Here is a 25,461-nt window from a genome sequence, read left to right as displayed (position 1 = left end):
TAAGCAATCACAGTGATTAAGCTACAACTCACTGTAATTTAATGTGTGGGCATAATTAAACTGCTGCAGAGCATTCATGTATCAGCATCAGAGCCATGAACCTGCACTCTCCCCGGAAAGATGATGTTCATTATAGCTGGCAGAGGTGTCTGCAGCAGCCACCTGAACCCTGGCAAACTCGCCTTAACAGCCCTGCCTTGATCAGCCTGACAAAGTGCCGCACCTGACATCGAATTCCAAAACCAGAGGAATAGCACAAATTCCTTCTCACTGTAAGAAGGTGGGTGCAGCTTGCTACCTTCTCCAGAACTCACCCAAAGGGTGACAGCTCGTCCTGTTGTTTTAACCTGTTCCTGCAGGCTGCTGACTGCCTGCAAACTCTGCCGATGATCATCTTCACTGAGGGCACTCAGCTTTACTGGGAAAAGTGAGCTCTCTACAAGCAAAAGCTTCAAATACCAGTGGGGTGGAATCAGCCTTTCAGCTTTTACTTGTAGATATAAAACACAAACCACAGAGTTTGTTCTTCTGGGGGATCTTTCTGAGAATTATTAAAACTCCCAAGATTACTTGGTTCTACACAGTTATTAATGGCCCCAACAGGGCTGTTTCAGAAGAGGGCTGTCCCAGTATTTTAGGTTGTATTTTTGTCTTGGAAGAGCGAAATTAATAGTGTGAGAATTAATATGCACAAAATTAGGAGGAAGGAAAATATAATTCTAGATCATTCATCTCTGTCATTCAATCAGTTTCACTGGCCTGGCACAAGGAGTGACATCAGACCTTCAGCGAGTTCTGCTCTGTGGCTGACACAGACGTGTGACAAGAAAGCAGCAGCAGCCGTGGGTTTACCTACCAGAATTACAAACAACGCCGGTGCCACAAAAGCCCAGATTGCTCCATTCTCTAGTGAAAGCCAGCAGCTGCAGAGAAAAATCAGAATGATTATAGATGAAACACACGGTCATTTAATTAGTAATGTTCTTAATTTAAAAAGAGACTAAAAGAGAGTGCAAAAGACTGATCAATTTTAAAGGCAAGAGACATGATAAAGCATCAATAAGAAGCTGCTTTTCCCCTCGCACTTGGGGAATCTGAGGCAAGATCTCATTTTGATTTGTATCTTGCAGAGAGTCAGTGACAGCTATCTGCCCTAGCACGCCTTCAAACAGCATTGGGGCGGAAAGATGGGAAGAAAGGAAAGGTTTTATTTGCTATTAGTTGTTCTTGTGTCCTGTATCACAGGCACTCATTTCAGTGCTGTGAGCACTGTCATTGTAGCAAGAGAGAAACTGAAGCCCTCCCTGCCTTGCCTGGCTGGGGGTGAGGAAGAGGCTGGGAAACATGCTGTCAGCTTCACACGTCTGTTTTGCAGCACTGACGATATAAGCTAGTTTACCATACATAAAAAATAACCCCTGCTCCAAATCTTTTGCTTACGTTATGGTAGGATTGAATCCTATGGGGGTTTTTCCAGATAAACTTGCTTTTCTTTTTCCAGATGAGAAAGGAACTTAATTTTCAAAATTTTTAACAATATCCACTCCTGATCTTCAGATGTTTAACTGCAGATTTCTTCAAAAGATTAAATATCTTTAATCAAAGGTTATTCTCATCTTGTTAGAAACTTTTCATCCTGTGCTTTACTCTGCGCATGGGGTAAGCAGGGAGCTCACCGTAGGAGACCTTATGGCTCTGCAGCAAAAGGGAAAAATTGGCAAAACATCTCAGGAGCTTTTTGTGCATCATCTCAGCAGTGAAAAGCCAACCTGAGGGTTCTAGGTCTAAGAATATGCCTATATAACAGTCGTGCTTTTGCAGGCTATCTCCCCTGCTCCTCGGCAGGATCTTGCAGAACCATGTCCCTGTTAACAGATCTACACGGTTTTCTCCCCATCAGACTTCTCATCCTTATTGCACTTGGAGTGAAGACATTTTCATACTCACTTGCCACTTTCTCCATAGCTGTCTAGGGATGATGTTGTAGAAATTACACAAATCACCAGCGGGCAGCCTGCAAAAAGGCAAAGTCAGTGGCAATATCAGTAACAAAAACACATCTTCCAGTAAACCCCGCAAGTTCAGCTAAATTTCATTTGAACAGAACAGCTCAGAGTAATTTTACAATGAAGTTTAACTCGACATCCTCCTGCAGCTATGTAATACAACATGTTTTAATCAATTAATGTCAGACAAACAAAATGACTTTTCAATAAAGTACTAAACAGTTAAACTGAATTAGTGCTAATTTCATTGAGAATCATAGTCCTTTTTCAGCCTGATTTTTGTTTACGCAATTTCTCTCTTGCTGTTCAAGCAGTGATATCCTGTGCAGCAATATCAAGCTTATTTTAACCACGTTCCCCCAAGTAAGGGCAACTTGTTCAAGAATTCAAAACAATCTAGAAAACAAAGTTGAGTTTCTCACAGGGGTGCATGACTAGCAGGCAAGAGGACGGATATGGCGACATTTAATTATCTAGAGCATCACACAGCAGCAAGAGATGGTTATGAAGAGACAGAAGCAAACACAGATCCCACTCAGATGCCCAACCAAGACTTATTTTAACATAAATATGTAATAGCTCTACAAGATTTCTGTGTTTAAAGGAGAAGTTTCCAGACGGGTTTTGACAGTTCCAGTGTGCTGCATCCTGGGAGGTAGAGGAGTGCTTTACGGGATTACACAGGAATTAGACAAAGGCGGCCAGTTACGGTCCTGCTCTCGGGGGGAGCTGCGTGTCTGCGGCCCCCCAGCACTGCGATATCCTTTGTGCAGCTTTAGCACAGCTTTCCAGGCCAGGAGCTGGAGAGGAACCGAGGTTTTTCTTGCCAACAGTTCTGAATATAGTAAAACCTCATCCCTTTAAATATTAAATGATTGTCTGTTAATTCCTGTGTGATTTAATAAAATGTGAAGGTTTGGGGTTTTATCATCTTATGGAATTTAATAACCAGGTCCCAGACAGAGTATTATACATGATAGCTTAGAGTTTCAATTTTCTTTTAAATTCTTCAGGTTTTCTGCATGAGGCTTTACAAAATTCCCTGACAAGCAATTTCTGCTTAATCTTACCAATGTCAGCCCCGTAAAATTCTGTGAAATTTTCCTGTAATGACAGAACTGTAATTTTTGGAAAAAAGTATTTTCATTCTGTAATGATTGTGGCTAGAAGCACCTTGTATTTATAAATAAGACAGACAGTAGTTAAAAAGCAGCATCTACAGGCATTGTTTATGTCTTCAACTTTGAAATCCAATCTGCAGGATGGGGTTTAATATCCCATAAACTTGACTCTGCTCTCCCATGCTTGTCCAAATCAGGAATAGCTCCTTAGAAGTAATATTTGTGTAAGACCTAAACGAAGGCAAGATTTTAGCTTACTGTCACATTTGCCTATTTAAGAAAGGGAATTCCTACACACAGTTGAATAAAATCAAGAATAATTATATTCAACAGAGCAATTAAGTACAGACAGAAGCCTATCTGCTGAAACAGTCTACCATGGGTATGTGAGCTACCTGGGGTACCTAAAAGTCCCACAGGTACGTCTACACATTACCAATTACATGTCTGGTTGCTGAGTAGACACTGCCGATTGGCACTGTTTGTCTTCTGATGCAAGTTGTCTTCCCATGGCAGGAGCTTTGTCACAGAAGCAAAAATACCTGTGCTTACCCAAGTCTCCCTTGTACTTCTAGTCTGCCTTTATTTTTCCAAGTCAAATGCTGGATATTCAAAGGATTTAGCATGATGCTTTATCAATTTTAAACGGCAGTGAAGAAGAAAATTAAATACAGAGTTCCTTTGGAAGATAATAAAACTTACGCAGATGAAACATAGAGCAGTCATCTGCATAAAAAGAGCTGTTAAGTCAGTGAGAATAAAATGGTCTACAGCCTATAGTGCAGTGTTTGCCTTTTCTTTGCATTAACAAGGTATTAAATGGATAACAGCAATGGAGGCAGAATCAAGGTTTTGTTAGAGTGAAATTGGAGTATTTTTTCTTTAAGAAACAACCATTCAATAAATTCCATAAAGGTTGAAAAAATATATTTAGCCTAAGGGGGATCATAAGATTTGATCTGGACTAAAGAATTCATATGGATTATTTATTATACACAAAAGTAAGTACGTTTGCTTAATCTTTTGTCAGTAATAATTACATAAGAGCTGTGAAGTTTAGTCTACACCCATAATAGGTAATGTTAATATTGTGCTGGCACTGGTTTTCATCCATGAAAGAATTATGGATATGGTTTTTTGCTGTATCTGAATGTTTTCTCAGTTAGTAGATGCTACAAATATGCTCACCAACCCTACTCCCAATCGCCAAATTTACGATGCAATAGACCGTGCTTTCCAGAGCACAGTATCAGATGAAAATATTCTTGCACACCTTCCTGGCAGCTGATCTATGGCACTGGTGTCATCCGTGTCTCTGTAGTCCTAGAGCAATACAGCATCACATTCAAATGGGGTAAATCAACCCACATGGAGCCGTGTGCTGCTGCAGCTTGAGCCCTCTGGGGCCCCAAGCCAGCTAATTTAAAGCTACCTCCCAAATTCAGCATCAAAATACAGCCTGCAGAGCAGGCATAAACTCTTAATACCTGGCACAGGAAGCCCCATAACACAAGCCTTGGTCAGACAAGATTGTCCCTGAATTCAGCCCAAACACAGTCACTAGGGTGAAGTCTAAAATGAATGTCAGCTAGGTCCTCTTCTTCATCATTAAACTTCACATTTAATCCATTTGCTTTAAGTTTCTGAGGCACTAATGATAAATAAAATGAAAAATGCCTGTAAAGCTACAAGCTGTATTTTGAAAGCTCCTGTGTCTTCTATACATAGAAAAAACCAGACAGGCTATAGAAACTCTGTGGCAGGCAATTCAAAGCAATTTTAGGACATTAATTCTAAAAGGTTAAATATGTCATTTATTGAGAAAGATGAAGCGTTAGACCCAAGTGAAAGTATATTTCCTTCTAATATTGAAAAGATCTGCTTTGCTTGATGGGGAAAAGCATATTCTCCCATTTGTTTTGTAGAAGTTAATTTTCGATTATTTTCTTTTTCTTCTGCTGCGTTACACTGTATCTATGCAGAAGTCTGGGACTACATCAAGCAACAGCAAATAAGGAAATTTAAATCTTTTGACAGCTCAGAACAAGGTGTTCCTTCTAAGGTGGCCTCTAAAAGAAAGGAAATTGTCTGAAATAGGAAAACATGTTAAGGCCAAAGTGCCACAGCAAAACCTCCAGTATCAAAACTCTATCATCAGCATTCTACAAAAGGGTGGGTGGGAAAAGCTTTGCTACAATAATCTGTGTGTGTTATGCTGAATCACCAAGGCAACAAAGTATTTTTTTTTTTCCCCAATCAGTCTCAAGGTAGTTTTATAGGTAGGATATTATCACCTTCCTAAAATTGCTCTTCTTTTGAATTCCTGGCAACTGTAGTCTTCCAGGTAATTTTAGCACCCTTGGGACTAAAGATAATACACAGGAACTTCAATCAGCTCTGCACATTTGGTATCCTGTCTCTGATTACTGTTGAATTCATTTTACAGGAGTAATATCTCTCAGAAATCTCAATAGATGTTAGGAGATCAGTGATACTCAGTGCAGAGTTCCTTGTTCCCATCTCCTGTCATTGCCTCAAGTTTCAAATTGTCATTGATACAGATGTCCTGGTTTTGGTTGGGATAGAGTTAATTTTCTTTCTAGCAGCTGGTATAGTGCTGTGTTTTGGGTTTAGTATGAGACTAATGTTGATCACACACCAATGGTTTTAGTTGTTGCTGGGTAGTTCTGGTGTCTACACGAAGCCAAGGACTTTCCAGCTTCCCAGGCCCTACCAGGTGCAGAAGAAGCTGAGAGAGCACAGCCAGGACAGCTGACCCAGACTGGCCAGAGGGATATTCCCTGCCATAGAACGTCATGCTCAGGATATACCTGGGGAAGCGAGCTGGGAGGTAGGATCGCTGCTCGGAAACAGACTGGCCATCAGATTAGTTTTTGTTTCTGTGGGTGGTGAGCAATTGCATTTGTGTATCACCTTTTTTAATATATTATTATCATCGTATCTTTTTTCCTATCAAATTGTCTTTATCTCAGCCATGAGTTTTTTCTCCATTCTCCATTCTCCTCCCCATCCCCTTGGTGGGAGAGGGGTGAGCAAGCGGCTGCATGGTGCTCAGTTACCAGCTGGGGCTAAACCACGACAATAGACTTGCAAACTTTTACACATGTACCTAACCCAGTATTTCTGCTTAAATAAGAATGATGGGTCCGGGTTTTTTAAATTCAGGGCTGGGGGGTTATCATTTGTCTGGGAACTTTTTGAGTTTGCAAAAGTCAAATGCATTCACACTTCATCAAAAGCAAAGAATGAAGACATGACCTGTTTTGACTAACGTGAGATGAGACATCCTTGTCTTCAACTTCTTTCTACTGTCTTTGGTCAGTATAATAATTAGCTAAGCCAAAGTGTAAAAAACCAGCCATTTTTATTAGACACTGGAAAATGTATATCTATTACGGTCTCAGGATGGCACAAGAACACTCGACTTCCTTTTAACAATTGCATACAATGAAAACTTACCCTCATTTTAAGAGCTAAGCAAAACAATTTCAGGACAAAACCTTTTTAGCCTCTTTCTCCAGCCTTGCAAGACTTCTATTTAGATGTGTGATTTTTATGGAATAAATGTAACTCCCCTCTATTGTAGTTTCAACAAGTTCCTGAAGGAACAACCCAAACTCTACCCCACAGAACACACGCACACACTGCTGCTGAAGGCAGTACTGATGCTTGATCTCTAACCATTTCTATTCACATTCCGTGCCAATGTGCTAACAAAAGAGAAGGTGGGGAAAACCTGGGTGTCCTTTTAAGCATTTAATTAGTGAATACTGCAATGTGGATTTTCTCTCTAAAAACATCCTTATTCAGCAACATCTATTACCAGCTGAATGAACATTACATATCAGGCAGTGAGTCACAATGCTGCTGACTGAATGAAGGCTGTCCTGATACTTATCAAGAGATAAACAATTTGGAATGCAGTTGCCTAGTTAAATTACTTTAGGGATGTTTGGACACACTTGCAGCAGTGATGTTAGATATGATTAAGGAAATTCAACATTTAATTCAAATATGAATACTTTGAGCTATGAGGAAAAAATAAAGCAATACAAACTACTTTCCCAGCAACACTGTAGATTTACTGGATTTCAGAAAACATTTTTTTTCCAAGTCATTGTAGAAATAATAATTGGCACGTGCTTTCCACAATTGAAATATTTGTCAAAAAAGGGCTTTTGAAAAGTTTACACAGAGAAATGTATTACTGTTATATGAACAATGTCTTCCACTATCTGCCTCCAACAGGACCATGGCTACATTTGGCACCAGGTTTCTTACACAATCATTACCAAGAAGACTATTGCTAGAAGAACTGATGTAGAACCTTCTATTGCTGGTGCCTCCTGTATTTTGCTGTGTATATCTAATTTGATGACACAAACCTAACTGTTGGGTCTGAGGGATTATCATCCAAAGCATATCTAAAAATACCACTGACTTTTTTAGTAACTACATTTAACATCCCATTGGGTTATGTATCAATAGGCTATGTACTCATTGTGCTAATTACTACTAATTGAGTGGTAGCAATCATATTGCAATGAAATGAGGCAAAAATGCAACATTTAGTGCTATTCATATTGCAGTCAGATGCCACATTTATCCTTTTGTCTTCTAAATCACTTTGTAGATCACTGCCATTTTACAATATATAAACCTTACACAAAATGCCAGAAAACAAGGGTAAAGGTGCATTGCGGAACATATAAATCATTAATTTATTTTCATAAGGTAATTAATGATTGATTGTAAATTGAGTTAATCAAAGCATCTGCTCTAAGCAAATACCCCAGTGAATTAAATGCCAGTTCTTATTATTTTATTAACTGTTATGGCTTTTTACATAATATTTCTGAAGGAGAAAGAGTTCTCAAGGGCTTATGAGAACATTTTCTTTGGTTTGATCCACTTGGATTTGTATTCCATGAGCTCTGGATTAAATAAATCCACAAGAAACCTCTCTAACATCAGCAGGTTTCTCTACCTTTAGCACTGAACCTAGAAGAATCTACAAATCTCCAAAGTCTTTAACTCTCAGCCTGTCTAGGTTCTCTTTACTTTTGGGTCTATGTGCATGAAAAAGATTAATTATTCCACTTAGCCTATTTTGAGTAGTGGTTTTGGGAAAAAAAAAATTAAAAAAAATTACACAACTCTAACAAAAATTCAGCAAAACAACTTTGAAATCTTTTCAGCAACCGAAGCTATAAGGTGCATACTGCTGGCAAGCGAATTGGCCACTCCTTAAGAGAAAAAACCCTATCTTTAAGAAACTAGGATAAGGACATATATATATGATACTCTTGAACCTGTCACAGAGGAAACAATAACCACAAAGAAAAAACTTCTGACTAACCAAACTGCAGTTTGTCCCGTCAATCTAGCAGATATCGTTTTCACCAGAGGACGGTATAAAACAGCCCTTAGACAGAACTGCTAAGAAGGAGATTTTCAAACAAAAGAAGAATGATGTACAGAATAAAAAGGCCATATTAAAAAAAGGACAAGTAGGCAGCTGTTGAGATATATATAAATATATACATATATATAAAAAAGTGAACAGCATTACTATCACCCAGATCTGCATGGTGCCAACAGGTATAAAATATTCCAATTACGACTGCAGTAGGTCTGTATTATTGATATAATTGGTTTTCATTCAGCTTCCAAATGAATTTGTGGGGGGAAAGATAATGAATGTTTTAACATATTTTGAAATAATCTGTAATTACATAGATATTCCTTTGCTATCTTTTTACATCTCTCTTTTTGACTCAATGTATGAGGTTTTCTTCTTTAAATGTGGAGTTTTGTCAAGCATCATTGCTGTACTTCCAGCACAGTGAAAGCAAGCTGAAACAAAATATTCAGTTTTGATTCCTCAATATGCACACAAATTATGCTTTCATTACTGCATATAAAAAGCTCTGAATTGTTATCTGTGAGATTCCTGTGTCATAGGACTACTTTTTTATTCTTAATAATAATATTGAGGTTCTGTGCAGCCTTTTTCATCTACAGATTTCAAGGCACAAAACATCACCTAATGAAGTCTTGTGATACTCCTGTGCTACTGTGCCAATTTTTTATGTATGGATTGCAGAATACAGATAGAATAAGCCAGTGCTGCGAGTTAGAACCAAAAAAGGAACATAGCAGTGCAGTGAGACCTTCCCTCCCACACTTCTGCTCTTGATTTGGTAATTAAGGATGTGATCTGGCCTTGTGAGGTCATGGAATTCACTCCAGTGGAATTAGGTTTAGGGACTATACGTTTTAAAGTCTGATTACAGTCAGAAAAATTATGCATTTTCTTATCCAACAGACCTACTCTCAGTAAGGCAAACTATGTTCATAAGATGACAGTTTTACATATGCTTCTGAATACAATCTTGTCCTACAGTGAGAAGACTTAAAGCAAGCAGCTACTAAATGCTTACCCCATCCAATTCCATAATAATATAAGTGCTTGCTCTCTTCTGACCCAAATACTTTGATCACCATACTGTAAAGATGAAAGCCTTCCACCAGCATCCATGCAAAAGCACTCAGGAAGAAAAAATGAAGGAGAATGGCCAAGATCTTGCAAGGCACCTAAATTAAGAAGAAAAATTAATACATTACTTTTTTGTGATGCAGTCACATTGGTTTTCCAATTTTTATTTTTTTTTTTAAATTTCTGTATACATTTACACGCTAAATGTTAAATCACTGGAGTAAAACAGCCTTAAAAACAAAGCACTAGAGAATTTCATTTTTCTATGGCATTTTCAGATAGATTTAGAGTAACAAATCCTCTTACCTTTTAACAAAAAAGAAAAAATACATTGCCAAACGTGATGTGTAAATCCAAACTAATTTTTTATTTATAATAGTAGGAGCAATACTCCTACTAAAGTCTAAAACATATTTAAGAACTCAAAACTGAAGGGTCGACATCCTGTTGCTGAGCCTGTAGTAAATATAGGAGAGGCAAAGAAGTGGGGGTACAGGCATTGTCCTGTACCCCGCTCCCTGTTCTGTGATGGCAGAAAAAACAGCACAGTTCATGCCTCATTTTCTGTGAGGAACTGGTAGAAAGTCAGTGGATCAGCTAAGCTTGAGCAAAACATGGAAATTTTAAAATAAAGTGTCACGTTGAACCTGCTCTTTAGTTACACTTCGCCACGCAGCTTTCCTACTTTGCTGTTCTTCATATTAAAAATAGGATAACACACCAATTAAATCACATCATATTCCAGTGTCTGTCTGTCCTGGTTAGAAATTCTGTAAAAGTCCCACATGCTCCTCCATTGGCAATACTAATACAGACATTTCAAGAAGTTATAGCAAGCTATCATTAGCTCTTGAGTCCTAATTGCTCTATGGTGGACATCTAGTTTACCTGCCTGTTTGAATTCTCAGTTTCACATAGTCTGAAGTATGTACCAGCTGTATATGAAGTCATATTTAACAAGAACACATCTAGTGATTCAGGCAAAGAACTGAAAGTCTCTTCTGTAGGATGTTTACAGGCAGTTTGAATCTTCCTTGATAGTCACAATGTGCTATCAAGATTCTGGAAACAGCAGCTAATATGAAAATTTAAGCAACAGAAGAAAAACATCTAGAAAGTGAGCCCACCTGGTCTAAACTGGACTATCTGTTTCAATTTAAAGTATAACACGTTTTGAAGTGAAACAAATGCTGCCCCTAAGAGAGGAATGCCATGACTAAAGCAATGCAGCAAGAAGTAAAAATATCCTCTTGAGTCCTGCTTACACCCATCTCAGTGCTTACGGCCCACTGCGGGCTACCGGAAATGCAGTCTGGGCTTAATACCTGGCTTTTCCTTAAGTCGCTCCTCAAAGAGATCTTTACATTTTTCTCTAAATCTCCTATCAACTCGCCTTATGAAAACAGGAAACCTAATCCTTTCTTCTTCCCCACTCACGTATTCGCACAGCACATTCTCCTTTCCCACTAATTGCTTTTCGAGGATGTCTCACCACAAGTGGTTTCGCTCATCATACAGTAATTGAACAGATGTGACTGCCAATGATCTTGCCACAAGATAACCTTGTTTGGTTTTTTTTCAGTTAAGGCACATTTTAAACATGCTCTTGGAATGAGTCCCAGCTATATCTTGCAGCATACTGATGATGGTCATTCTGCTCTGTAGTTGCAACATCCCTTCTGTGACACCTACAGAATTTCAGAAGGGTTGCTTGCATGCAGTCCACGTAAATAGGAAGACTTTTGTTTGTTTGTTCATTTCCTCAAGGTTTCCCTTCCTCACCTGGACAAATCACAGTAAGGTATCCATTACCAGTAGGAACTAGTTTGCTGGCACAGGGGTTCTCTGATGCTAATCATTAGTTCCCTTTGTTGCGTTATCTTAGCTGTCCTGTGCTGACATTTATTTCTTTTTGCTGATGGCTCGGGATTTTGTACACTAATGAAAATTAAAATGTTGGGACTTGATCGTATAATGAAAATTGAAGCTTTCCCTTACCTTCTCACTTGTACTCAGTTGGTTCTGTGATAATACAAGGACATTCTAATGCAAATCCACTGTGACCACACGTATTAAAAAGCAATAACTTTGTTTTTAATTCATGTGAGTGAGATCTGTAAGTGTTTTAGTATTTCGCAATGTTCGGTGACATATAACTAAACCAGATTTGCTTATTGACAAAAACTGTAAAAACCTTTCCAGTTAATTTTAGCATAAGGATATTAAATTCATTTTAATGCCTTTTGATTTCTACCAGAAGACTAGTCCATGAAAATAAAAATGCAACATAAAGCTGACTTACAAGCTAGTTCTGTCAAATGGATACTTTCCAATTTTTGAGTAGCCAAACAATATGAATCACAAAACAGCAGAAAAATAAAACATAGTGAAGTAGCAGGAGGCTGGTCTGTATATAATTTTGTATAATATCAAGTTGCAGACTTTTACATAAAAATCCATAGCAAAGTTATTACTCATTTTGTATTTGTGCCTTAATTATTACTTTGAAGATACTCTTAAATGACAGAATTGCCTTCTTGAGAAAGATATTGAAAAGCTGAGACTTTACAGATTAAAAACAAGCAGCTCTCCCTTGCTGTATCATAAGATGCACACTACTTTTGGTAGAATACCTGTAAAAAGACAGATCTCATTATTGTTACTCTTACAGTTGACTACTTGTGAGTCTATGGAAGTACAAAAATCAGTCCAGCCAGTAGCACGGCCTATCATGTTATCATTGTTGGAAAGTAAAGCAGACTCTCAGAAACACCTCTCAGAAAACAATAGTCATTTGTTTACTGAGGACAGTCTTAAAACAGATAGGTAAATTTGCGTATATTTTCTAAATTCAACTTATAACAGTGTTTTCAGTTTAACTGGCAATCTTACTGCATTATACAGAACTCTGAAAATGTCCTTCCCTGCAATCTATATGCTGCTTTGATACACAGTCTTGAATTTCTGCAGATACATGTACCATAAACAAAAGTAACTCATCTCTCTCTTTGGAAGTATTTTATGTGATGCCAAGCATGCTTCACTTTTTCCCACAAAGATGCTCAAGTCTTTGGAAGGCTTTAGTAGCCTAAAGAATTGTTGATGGTTAATTATTGTTACATGCACACCGCTGTTTTGGATTCTGTTAAAAAGAAAGGTGGTCTCTAGTCTATAGCAGAGAGTAAGAAAGACAGCAAACATCTCTGAAGAAACAAATCCATCTATTGCGGAAAGTCTAAGGGAAGTCATTAGACTGGCATGTGGATAGCAAAGATATCTTAGGGACTTGGCAGCATAGGAAGAAAATGCTGTGTGCGAAGATATTTGCTTTCTCTAGAAGAAAGATGTCCTGGCTTAAGGAACAGTTGCCTTTCTGGAATATGCCATGATCATTTAGGACTACTGCTTTAGCACTACTGACGTTAGGTATCAAGGACTGTCTTTTTAGAAATAGAACATAAAAAAATATGTTCTTGGATGCATTAGATCAAAGTCCTATTCGTGGAAATAGAGTTTTGTGGTTAAAAATTATTCCTACTCTACAAAAGGAAAATTGCTGTAGTATAAATTGTAAATTTAAATAATACATCTGAAATTACCAGGGTAATACTGTATGTTATATCTGGAATCAAAACCTAAATATCCCTAGCGATGGAGATGGGAAAAGGATGGAGAGTCTAAAGGCTGTCGTGCAAGAACGGGATGCCAGCTTAGGGCCTGTTTCAATGATGCCATTCCCCGTCGCACTGTATTTCCTCAAGCAAACTGGTACCACTTGTCCTCTCGAGCAAGGGCACTTCTAAACTGTTTAGCACTAGATACACCCATCTGTGGCAGAAGCAGAAGATTAAGAAATTTACACCTTCTAGTGTAAATACTGCCTCTGTCTTTTTGTAAACTACCATTTAGCAGTCCAATTAAAGCAGTAATTAAAGGTATTAAAACTGATGTCAAAGCCAGTGAGAACTGAGCATGCAGAAGGCAAGGACAAATAAAGGCAAATAAAAGGATGAATCACAACATCCTTGATCCCAAGAGGTTAAAACAATAAAAATACTAGTGTAGCAGATAAAGTTGAAAAGCATGATGTACACACTAGGATCTTTACAGTGTTGTGCCCTACAATTACTCTGTTAACAGAGGAGATAATGCTGAATTATCCATGGATTCTGTGAAGTGTTTCACTTCAGAAAGCCTGTGGCATAAAACAGGTCTTGCTTTCTGTGTGCTCCTGTTTCAATTTAACTAAAGTAGGTTTTGAATAGGTTTAAGAGAAATGAAAATATGCACCTATTAAACCACAACTTAAGTCTATGTGAGCGTTTCATAAGCTTAGCTACATCTGCTTAACTAAACAAGCAAGATGTCTGTGTGTGGACAAGGCACGTTGTAAGTGTAGGTGGACACTGGGACAGATCTCTGAAGAACTCAGGCCCTACCTACATCCAACTAAAAACAGGAAATGCAACTAGTATTTCATAGTTTTTTAAAAGACTGGAGGTGATGCTGGCCTTGATAAGGTGTGAAGAGGTTTTTACACCTTACCTGAAGTGACTCAGTTGGATTGTCTGAAAATCTGGAATGGTTGAAAAAGGAAAAACTTTGAGAATAAGACTCCCTGTTATGCTGAGTGAACGTTTTATTGCCCTCAAGCCTATGTCCTTTCAGCAGAGTTTTAGCTCTGTACTTACTCAGAGAGGATTATTTTCATGCCTGGTTTCATGCCATTGTCTTCAGTTTCAAGTTATATCTTTTGCTGCTCTCCTCTGTCTCTATTTAATTTTCCTTCTAAAGCATTCCCTACTATTTTCTCCCTTGCACATTATCTTACTCGTTCAGGACCTACCTGAATGTTAAACAGCGAAAGAGTATGAACTTACTCTTAAAAGAAAGTGCTTTTAGATCCTCAGGTAATAATAGCCTATGTAAAACCAGACATGTTTTTTATTTATAAAATTAACAGAAATTCAAGGGATCCCATTTGACCTGAATATAAATTTAAGTAGCTGCTGTACTGGCAAAATTAAGAGTGTGCAAACCTCATATTTACTTGTACTGAGAATAAAAAGAATAAAAGATGAATAGAAACTGCTCACTGCTTTTCAAAAGTCGTATCGAGCAACAACTGGTCACCCAAGCAGCCAAGTTTTGACCATTACAAAACCAGAGCACACTGGAAGATTATTTTAAAATCAGGTTTTGTTTCTGCTTTTTGCAGGTGGGACTTTCCATCAACAGACCTTATGTTACTTTAAACAGCATTTTTTAAACACAACAGTGGAAACAAATTGGTTTCACTGGTATGTAATATTATTAACTTGGCATATTCATCTTAATCTAAACCAGGTGTTTGAGATGCCAGTTTTAATGGTTTAGATTCTGGTACTCTCCACAAGGAATTCTCACCTGTAGTAGTAGATCCATAAAATCAATCTGTAATTTCAAGTTCCGATCTATGTGATCAGGCAGAAAAAGCCTATACATGCATAGAGCTTAAGTACCACATAAGCAATGTGAAGATATTTGTCATTTGCTTAAGTGGTGGCTTTAGATGCCCAGAGAAGTTTATATATGTTTTACAATACTGAGGATCTCAGATTAAACTCTTATATAGCGATACTTGGAGATAAAGCTTTCTGCGAGCTCTGGCTAATTAAGCAATAGTTGCTATACCTTTCTCATTGATTATTACTCAGAACAAATAAACTGAATGATACTTAAAAATCATCTAAATTTCCAGAGTAGAGATCACGATCAAGAAATCTGCTGTTCAGAAAAAACAGTGTATTCTACACACAAATAAAACTTTATGAGCAAAAAGCAAAGACCTTCCGTTTTGCTCTCCAGAAGAAATTGCCACAGCTCCATCAGGAAACTCATTACTTTGCAACGAGAATAAGATGACTTTTTAATGTGGGGAAAAAAAAAGGGCAAACTGTACCATGGCAGAGAATAGACGATTAAAACAAAAACAAACAAAAGCACAAAAAAAACCCCAACCCTAACAGAAATATAAATACCTTACCTAAATAAAAAATTCACACAATTTTCTCCAATACAGAATTCCTACAGTTTTCAATAAAGAGAACGGATGAGAGAAAACAGAAGCCATGTCAGGCAGAAGTCAGCCATGCCATTTGAACACACAACTGAAATGTTCTCCACTACTGTGGTGATTTTTCCATTTGATGGGTGCATACCTCTTTCAGGTTTGCAAACATCCAGACATGGCCACATACTACGATAACACTATTTGGATGCACAGAAGACTTTATCCAGTGTTGTAGGATGTCATTTTTGGCTAAGGCACGTTAAAAATAGGAGATCTCACATGCAAGACACTTTCTTGCAGGTGGCACGTGGCATCATTCCATGGAGGTGCCTCACCAAAACCACAATCACTTTTTCTAGCACTTACCGTTCCAGGGCTGAACTGAAAGCTGGTGAGAAGCAGGATCTGGGCCACCAAGACAGCAAAGGACAGATTGGCATGGATATGATAGCGTTGGTTGCGGATGGTGCTGACAGACCTGGCAGAAGATAGAAAGACACATGAATAAAACAGTATTCCAAGAAGCACAAACGTATTTATGATTTATCAGCAAGCATTTTGATTGGCTTTTGATCATTCATTTTGGTGGCGTTATCATGTCTTTTGAGCACTCCTTTCATCAGGATGGAGTGGTACCTAACTGGTTTCTTTCATATTCCACTGCCATCCTGAAGGCAGCAAAAAACCTGATTTGCACATTAACTAGTTCTGCTGATGACTTGTGATAGAATATTAAAAAAGGGCTTGATCCTGAATGGTGCTGTGCTGTCAGGGAAGTCAGATATGCACCTCACAGTAAACACCTTGGGTCTTGCACCATCTAGGCCACACTGCCACAGAGTAGTTTTATTTTGTTGGTATTTGCCTGTATTAGAAATAAGGGAACATGAAAATACATTGGTTACAATTTTTACTGTACTATTATCGGCTTTTGAGAGCAGGAACTATAGCTACTTACATGTATGGGCAGTGCCTATCTTGACAGAGACCTGACCTTGATTACAACAGCATTTGAACCTGTCTCTCTGGCTTTGCAAAACCAACTGGAAATCTGACAAGAAATCTGCTTTCCTGGGAGTCTTCTGACCTCGTGTTTCTGTTCTCATCCAGAAATAGGAAGTAGAAAACAAACAAAAACATTTATCTGAACATTTCAGGCCTTTCGCATATTTTTATTCTTCTTTTAAAAAAAAAAAAAATAGTACTAGTGATAACAGGTTTTCTATTTCAAAGCACACTGCCTGCCAGCCCCCACCATCCACTTTAATCATTTCAGGAGATCTGGACCGTTTGGCTATGTGAATGGCAGTGCTGCCTTAACACAACAGTACGCACTCCCATCTTTTTTGTTGTATCACGCTGGATGGTGATGACTTTTGCAACCGCTGGTGACACATGGAGCGTGCCCCCTGCAGCAGGGTGACCCAGAGCAGCCAACAAGATGGCTTGCTGTCAGCCCTGCTCTCCCAGCACTGTTGTAGCCAGTGCTCCATTAGAAGGGAGCGAAGAGGGAGACGACAAGTATTGATGTCCTAAAAGTAATACAAAGAGACAGGTTGCGCTGCCTGGTGCCAATGGCTTTCTAATAAGGAACTTCATATAGTCGTAAGCTGGAACATCGTTACCCGGAAGGCAATCAGGACTGCCCTCCTGGGAAGCAGCCGTCATTGCCAGTACGTGGAGTAGCAAAGAACTTGCCAGATTCCTCTTCACTTACCTCATGGCCATCTAACACTACATTGCAAAATTTCGCTTCAGCTGTTTAATGAGGCCCTGGTCTCCAGTGAAAACCTAATCAAATTATTTTTAATTGGCACTTCGAGTGATCCTGTATGTAGGTGGGGTGCTTAACCCTGTGACAGTCTGCTGGGTCCAAGCTCTCTTTCCAAGTCTTCTGTTTGCCTGCAGTTTCTCGAGGAGTTTTCAGCCCAGCTGCAGCAATATCAGCTCCTTTTGCTTCTTTTTCCTTTCTAAACACTCTAACATCCAGTTTTGCACTCAGACGAAAATGGAGCAGATCATTCCCCTTAGCCTGAACATGCCAACAGCATGATGCCAGATAGGCAGACGTCGGACTTATTTAGAGTGGATTTTGCCATGCGTTACACACTTAATCCAAGTATGACCAACACAGATCTCAAGACTTGGAAATAATATGGGATTTGGAACAAACAAACATTGAAATTACTGGGTTTCAGCAAGTCCTTTTTCCTAGAAACTGGCCTCTTAACAGGATGTCCAAAAAACATGCTTAGGCACAGAAATAAAAAATTGAACTCTTGAGTAGGAAGAACATGGTTTAGTGTGTGAAAGGAAACAAGAATCCCATTCCTTGCTGTGCTCCCAATTTGCTGTGCAACCTTGGACAACTGACTTCACCCTTTGTCAGATCTTCTGGTTTTTATTTAGACAGAAACCTCTAGGAAACCTTTTTCAGAAATGTTTGTATTAAGCTTAGCTGGGCCTCAAACTCAGTTGTCACTACTGGATTATAGACAGGCACAAAGCCCCGAAGTGCCCCATGGCAGAAACCTTCCCAGCACAGAGAGCCCTGGAAGGGGCTGCCGTGCTACGGGCAGGAGTATGCAGAGATCCAGGGGATTTAAACATAAGCCATGGAGTGAATTCCACACTGCCTATAGTGTCCTTCATCCTACTAAAGCAACACATCAGAAAACTAGCCTAACAGAGAACAGCAAGATACTTGAAAATAAATGTGGGTTATATGAGGTAATTGTGTACAAGCTGTATGAAACAAAAGTGAAGCAGCTGATGTTGATCGAGCCTTCCTTTCTGGGCATACCTTTCTAAACAGACTGCCTTACAGACAAGAGATTTGAAAAGCAAAAAGAAGTATTGATTGTACACTCCAAACAATCCAAAGATGTATCTGGGGGGAGAGAGGGGGTGATCCTGCAGTCCTTGCTCATATTCTCCTTGCCTTGAGCTCCAGACCAAGCCCTCCTACAGCCTCCTTGAGAGATTCCTGAACTATAGCAAAACATGCAGGGTTTAAAAAAGATCCAAAAATCCCTCAGAGGATGGAAATAGCTTGCTATATAAAGATCACCCCATTTCAGGAAATGAAAGCAATTTAGAAATAACCAACCAACTGTTACAAATACATGTGCAGAATCTAATTAAGGAAGGTTGTAGAATTAATAGCCTTTGTTTTATCCTGAGCACCTGAAGGGATCCTAACCAGTGGCCTGAAATGCACTGCTTGGCTTTCTTCACAATAGTTGCTCGGCAGGTATTAAGTTAAAATTACTCACGACAATATAGCAAATGTGACCAGTGTGATCGTCAAGCAGAAGATGGACAGAGCACAGCCAATGTAAGTGATGGAGGAGAGGGCCACCTGGTGTTCTCTTGTTAGCTGTACACAAAGAAAAAAACAAAATAAAAACTATTAATTGATATATTACACTACAGAACCATAGGTCAGCACCCCTGCACATAGCGTTTCCTCCTCCATCTGCTCATATGGAAGCTGATGTTCACAATCATTCGCTGCTGTTTCCAACACGGGAAATGAAGAGCCAACTCCAAACTCAGTCACACAGCCAGGGCATCCACATGCCCATGGCATTTCAGTTCCCTCTTTTATTTCATAAGTCAGTATTTCCTCAGCCTGAGCTAAGTTTCTCTGCTGCTGCGATATCGTCAAGCCTGAGATTAGAGCAGTTTATTGGGCTGCACAGACAATGTCAGCAATAGGATCTTTCACAGCTCGCAGGGCACTTTGCTAATGCTCTCACGCTGCAATAATTTACATCATTGTGCAAATACCAGAAGTGCTTCACAACAGTGAGAACTGACAAACCAAGATAACCCATAAATCATGGGCCATTTATAGCCCACTTGTTTTGCTTAATGTATCATGTTTTCAGTGCCTGTTGAAGGAGCTGAACTGACATTTACAGAATGGAAAACCACAGAAAAGACCCGGCATGAGCAGTCAGAGGGTAAGCCTCTCGTCTCAGCCTCTCTTTTCACCTGCAGGCACCTTTTGTAGAAGTAATTCAATTTTCATGAACATTTAATCTGTAACTCCATAGTGCCTGCCACTAGGATCTATGTTAAAACTTGGATAGATTTAATGAGGGAGGGACGGTGGGTTTTGATCATTCATCCCACATTAATCAGAAAGTGTGCTTTAATTTTCCATGCAAGTTCTCATAAAGAATGACAAAAAAGCCACACCCAACAAAGGGAGCCAGACAGTATTAATATATAATAAATAGAACAGAGCTAGGCAGGAAAAAGTTTTGTCATCTCAGAAGAATTTTCAAACATTTTTCCTGACTTGAATTTGGATAGAGTTGACATTTTCATAAACTGAACATTTGGAAATAAAAAAAAAATGTGGTCAATCAAAAAGATTGAATTTTGATGTTTGAAATACTGCTTTTATTTCAACGCCTATTCACTATAAATTAAATTCCTAGCTGAAAACTCATTCAAAATATTTATTTATTCTGAAAAATACTGAAAAGAACAATACATTTTCCAAGCTTTTTACAGTAACTCTATCTAATAAAAAATAATCCTTTCTCACAGTTTGGGATTTTCTATTATTTTACACACACTAAAAATCCCCCCCCCCCCCAAGTATTTCATCACAGATTATCAAACCCAACCTGTTCTACCGACAAACTTCCCATTAAAATTCCTTTTTAAAGGAGAGACATGCCATATGGTTATGAGGAAAAAAAATGTTTTTCAATACAGACAAAACCAATGTGTTGTATACGGACATTTTTCTTGTAATTATCTGCCAACAGCATCAGCTCACGTGCAGTAAGCTTTACAGCAGAAACGCTTTACAGCAATCTGAGAACTATTAAGCGATGCAGCAGCAGCATTGAAAGACAACTGTTGCTATGGTGTTACAGTTCCTAGGAAATATGATGCAGCTCTTCAGTATTTTTTTCTCTTTCAGCCAAAGACACATTTCTTTTCCCTGACTTGGATAGCATCAATTACAGAAACAAAAGGGTTCTGTGTGCTGGACCAGCTTAAAAGGTCCACATAATTTCTACAAAAGAGCTCCTATCGTCCCTCATCTGCCAGAGAAGCCATGTATAGCCATTCTTCACAGATTATTCCTGAAATAGGAATAATTTGTGTGGTAAATTCAGAAGTTTAGAAGTGATTTCCTCATCAGGGATATTCACGTCCAAAATGCACGGACCTTATTTCCTGATTGCTCCAATACACATCCCTTTCTCTTGCTTGTAGTGGCTTGTAGTTCTGCAGAGGGAGGAGGGGAGCAGAGGAAGCTTTTCCAGCTTCAAGTCACTCTGAAATCAGTATTTCTCAGAAGTTCAAGGCTTTCTTTCACTCCCTTCACTCCCAACATCTGCAGCCAGAAAATATTCCCTACAGAGGTCAAAGCTGCTCAGTGCTCATTAAGATTTACAGTGGTCTATCACAGTGTTTGCATTGGCAAAGGCAGGTAAGGTCTGCAAAGGAGAGGTAATGTCTCACTATCACATACAAGTACAGAAGGTACAGGGGATCCATCTAGTGGAAATAGGCAAATATCAAAGCCTTTGGTTTTTTCCATAATATATCCAAGAGAAGATAATGATCACACAAACACCTTTTTCTAACTCATTTCGATCATAACTAACACCCCTAAGAAAGTCTTTCTCTGGGTTTCAGCCCAGTCTTCCTCCAGAAACCCTTGCAAGGCAAGACAAGACATGAATCAAGTTCTCCCAAGTGAAACCTGTATTACTTAAAAACAAAAAGGGGAAAAAAAATAAATCTTTTCAACAAAATGTAGAATATTCATTCAAATCTAAAATAACCTGCTTGGGTCCCCACATCTATGAACTGAAAATTGTTCTTGCTCTGGTAAACACAACCAAAATCTCATGATGCTTTAAGAATGATGCCCTTAAATCAATATCCACATCAGTGTGGTAACAACTATTTCAAAAATAACATTACTGTAGTTCACAGTCTCATCCTGCCTAGTGTGAGCGACAGAAGGCCTGCAGGTAGTTTTGGATGATTTTCTGTTTATTAAGGAAAAGGTGGAGCCCTGCAATAGCTGTTCCCAAACTGAACTGTCGGGTTGGAGGTGTGCGGGAGAGCGGTCCTGTCCACAGCCGCTCCAGGCGGTGAAGCCAGCTCCTTTCTGTGGGTGATATGAATTGCAGGGGGAAGGATACAGCATGAGAGGAAGGCTTGGAATGATTTCCAGGGTGTGGAGCCTCATTTCTAAAGACAGGTATATGGTGTGGGAGAGAAGAAAAACTGTATTTAAAATATCAGGTCTCTACTAATTTCTCACAACCCAGCTGTTACAGCATAGCTGGATGCTGTGTGTCTATGTTCATACCGTAAGGGATAAGAAACATGCAGGGTTTTTTAGAAGTACCTGGATTGTCAAAGCATTGTGTACCATCAATTAAGAAACCATTTCCTGTAAATTCCAGTGCCCTGATATGAGCTGATTTCATCGTATCTCAGCTTGTCTTTTTGAAAATTTTCAGACTTTGTGCATGATGTGGAATGTAAGACAGTAATTTGGGATGATCTTGTAGTCAGCACAAAAATGCTAATCAGGCTGTAATGCTATTACTAAAGAAAACAGCATTTAAAAGTACCAAATAAAACGTTGAGCAATCTGTGAAGTAGTCCCATGAGCCTGGTTCTCACTCTTTTCCCAATCTACATTAACTTATTCTTTCCTTCTAAAAGGTTTTGCTTCTTTGAGTTTATAAGGTCATTCTCTTACTCTGCAGCAAGCTGAAAAGCTAGGAAACAAGCTCATGCAGTCATGAGTGTTAGTAATCATGAACGCTAAAAGACAGATGTTTCTCAGTTTCAGCTTTGACAAACAATCAAATTAAAAATTCACATTCCATATAAAACTCCCACCCTTTTAGTTTAGGCTGTAACACCCTTTACCTTGCAAGTGTCACTAATAGCATGGACAAAGCTCTGGTGGTTTCGGTAGCTACACGCATCTGCAATATTATAGTCTATCGTCTTACTCTGGTTCTCACTCACAAAAGAAGTTAGTACATTGCTCAACATTTTTATTTTGGAAACTCACAGGCAACTGGATAGCCTGAGAAATGATTCTGGAAAGATACTGGTTCAGACTCCAAATAGTTATTTTTCCTTTATGATGTTGTTAATAACAAGAAAATGAATGACATCTATCTCTTCTGTTTAAACTGCACAGGAAGATGAAAATATATTATTATAGTGGGATGAAACTTTTCATCTCTGGAGTATCTAGAAAAGGTCAATTGGGGCTGAAAGAAAAATTGTTTGATCTGTATTTAGAACAGAAAACTTATTTATGTAACATCACTTATTTATGTAACATCAATGAGCAACTGTATGAACCACACAGCACAACAACCCATCAAAAAGCTAAATGGGCTAGAGGAACACAAAACAGCAACTGGTCAGATCAGAGCATCTGTGTGGGCAGCACTGGGCTCTCTCTGCCCAGCATCCCACGTTTTTGTGTGAAATTTGCACTCCTGGGCCTTTCTCTCATTATTCATCTCTCAGGCTGTTGACGTCACATTTTCTGCTTTGCAAAGCCGGGTATTTATGGCTTTGTCCAGAGGCAGGGACATTTTGGGGAAGTACTAAGCTAAAATTTTCTTCTTTACATACTGCAAAATATCCCTCTGTGTCTGCCTTTAGAGGCAACACGACGGAAAAAGGGCCGAGTGCAAATACTTAAGGTTTGTCATGGCTGATCCTGAAAGGGTTTCTCCATATACCAAATTACAACTTCACAATTTAGCCACCAAAGGCAGTAATTTCATTGTCTAAACTACTTTTGAAATCTCCTTTTTGAAAAGCAATTAATCTTCTTCCAAAAAAGACAAGTTCTTGAACAAAAAAAGAAATTTTACAGCCTTAAAAAATGAGCCCTGCAATCTAAGAACTATATCATACCTATCATTTGTATTTTAGAGAGGAACACAGAATATAATATTTTTGCATGAGCTTATAAAGTGTATACATTTTATGAAACCAAAGTTATCTGTTTACTGGTGGAAATGTAAAACATGATAATTGTATTTTTGCCCTAAGCCCAAACAGAAGAGCAAGTTATATTTCAGTGTCCCTTTTGGTCAGCTTTCCATCTCAAAGAAGCATTCCTACCGCAAAGTTACTGACAATGACGTATGTTTTTTACCCTGTTTATCAAACCAGCTGAGATCTGCCATGAGACGATCAGCTGCTGGGCTGAAATCCACTACCAAACCCTTCTGCGAAGGCTTGAAACAATATCTTATGAGACATTGCTGAGGGGAGGGAAGGGATGAGAGGTAGGGGTGAAAAACTAAGGCTCAGCCAACCCTATTGAAGCTGCACCTTTAAAATGCAATCTGAATCCAATTAAGAAAAGGATGAATAATTAACTTTGGCAGCCTCAGTGTTTCAGAGACATTAAAATGCTGGCCTTGGCTGATGAAGCTAATGGTTTTAATTGCCTCCAGAAAGGCTGCTGAAATTCAATTTCAGTCCAGTGAGGCCTTTATTTATATATTAAATAAAAATAACAATACAAATCTGTTTTCCTTCAGCTTGCCAAGCACTTTGTTAGGTACATAACATTATGTTTTTTTCAAATTAACATCTGTGTTTAGTTCAGGAGGCTCAGTCTACTCATTGAGCCAGTAAGAACGATTTTGGTGGGGCTCTATCTAATGGCACTGCACAATCACTGCTCACAGAAAGAAGTCTAACTTGAATCAGAGACTTCTTTTATCGAGCCACAATGTATCAGATACCATAAGTTTAGGGGAAAAAAAAAAAAAAAAGCCTCTGAGAGTCACGCTTTGCAGCACAATCGTCTTTATCAGCCTTTTCCAGCAGAACTGCTTTTGAATTCCCATTCTCTATCAACTCCACAAGTCCTAGTGATCAGCAATAAAGTGCTACGAAGGGGGCTTTTCAGGATTAAAGGAACATTTTCCTACAGCTGGCCCAGCCTGGTGGCTGCTTATTTAAAACTTTTCACTGCGATGAGAAAACTTTAGAATTTTCCAAATATCTCTGCCAAGGTATTAATTAGTATTTTTAAAAGTCCATGTCGTCTTTTAAAGGAGTTCTGGGCAAGATGTCATCAAACAGTAGGTAATCTGCTCATTACAAATCGCACACAGCAAGGTTTTAGTTCAAATGAAGCCTGAAGGAAGCATGGCAGTGGTACCAAATTATAATAAAGTTTGGGGATCAGAAAAGCAGATATTTGCAAGTTCCTCCTCATTTCTCTGTTTGTGTAACACAAAGCAGCGTGTTTTTTCTGCCGTCATCTCCGTCCTAAGCCTTGCAGCGTTTCCCAAGAACTGTTAAATGCCGCATTTACAGCAGATTATCCTCTGTGAAACTGAAGGAGCTACTTTTGCCCGTACACCTAAGACTTGTACATCTGTTCTCTCCTTTCTGTTCCAGCAAGAGCAGACTCATCCTGTTCTCCAATTAACAGCCAAACCGAAGTCCATCAGAGAGGGCTACGAGGAGAATAAAACCCAGCGTGGGTCCAGCAGGCTCTTGCAGGCAGAGAAACGGTGGTCTCTTGCCAGACTCTGAGTCTGAGATTTTTCAGAGCAGTTGAGGATAATTAAATACCCAGCTCCCAGTAAAATTCAATGAAAATTAGTATGTGTACCTCCCTTATCCCAGGCTTGGGCTTTGATTCAGAAGCATCCATTACGATTCAGGACTGCGGCTAGCTGTGGCTTGCACCGCAGCCAAGAATCTCCAGGT

The 25,461-nt window shown here is 38.9% G+C and overlaps 1 protein-coding gene across 3 annotated transcripts in view; it reads right to left on the bottom strand.

Moving 5' to 3' along the window:
* Positions 1-25,461, bottom strand: part of ADGRD1 (adhesion G protein-coupled receptor D1) — a 158,102-nt gene that overhangs the window by 37,588 nt on the left and 95,053 nt on the right. For all 3 annotated transcript variants that reach the window (XM_075769598.1, XM_010310767.2, XM_075769599.1), the window contains 5 exons: positions 18,975-19,078; positions 16,066-16,177; positions 9,592-9,745; positions 1,948-2,014; positions 857-923 (listed from right to left, as the gene is read on the bottom strand). In XM_075769598.1, the coding sequence (XP_075625713.1) occupies positions 857-923; positions 1,948-2,014; positions 9,592-9,745; positions 16,066-16,177; positions 18,975-19,078 (504 nt within the window). The remainder of the gene's footprint in view (positions 1-856; positions 924-1,947; positions 2,015-9,591; positions 9,746-16,065; positions 16,178-18,974; positions 19,079-25,461) is intronic.

This window comes from Balearica regulorum, chromosome 17, assembly GCF_011004875.1.
Source record: "Balearica regulorum gibbericeps isolate bBalReg1 chromosome 17, bBalReg1.pri, whole genome shotgun sequence".
Taxonomy (NCBI): Eukaryota; Metazoa; Chordata; class Aves; order Gruiformes; family Gruidae; genus Balearica; species Balearica regulorum.
Note: the sequence above shows the minus strand (reverse complement) of the source record. Positions and strands in the feature narration are given on the sequence as shown.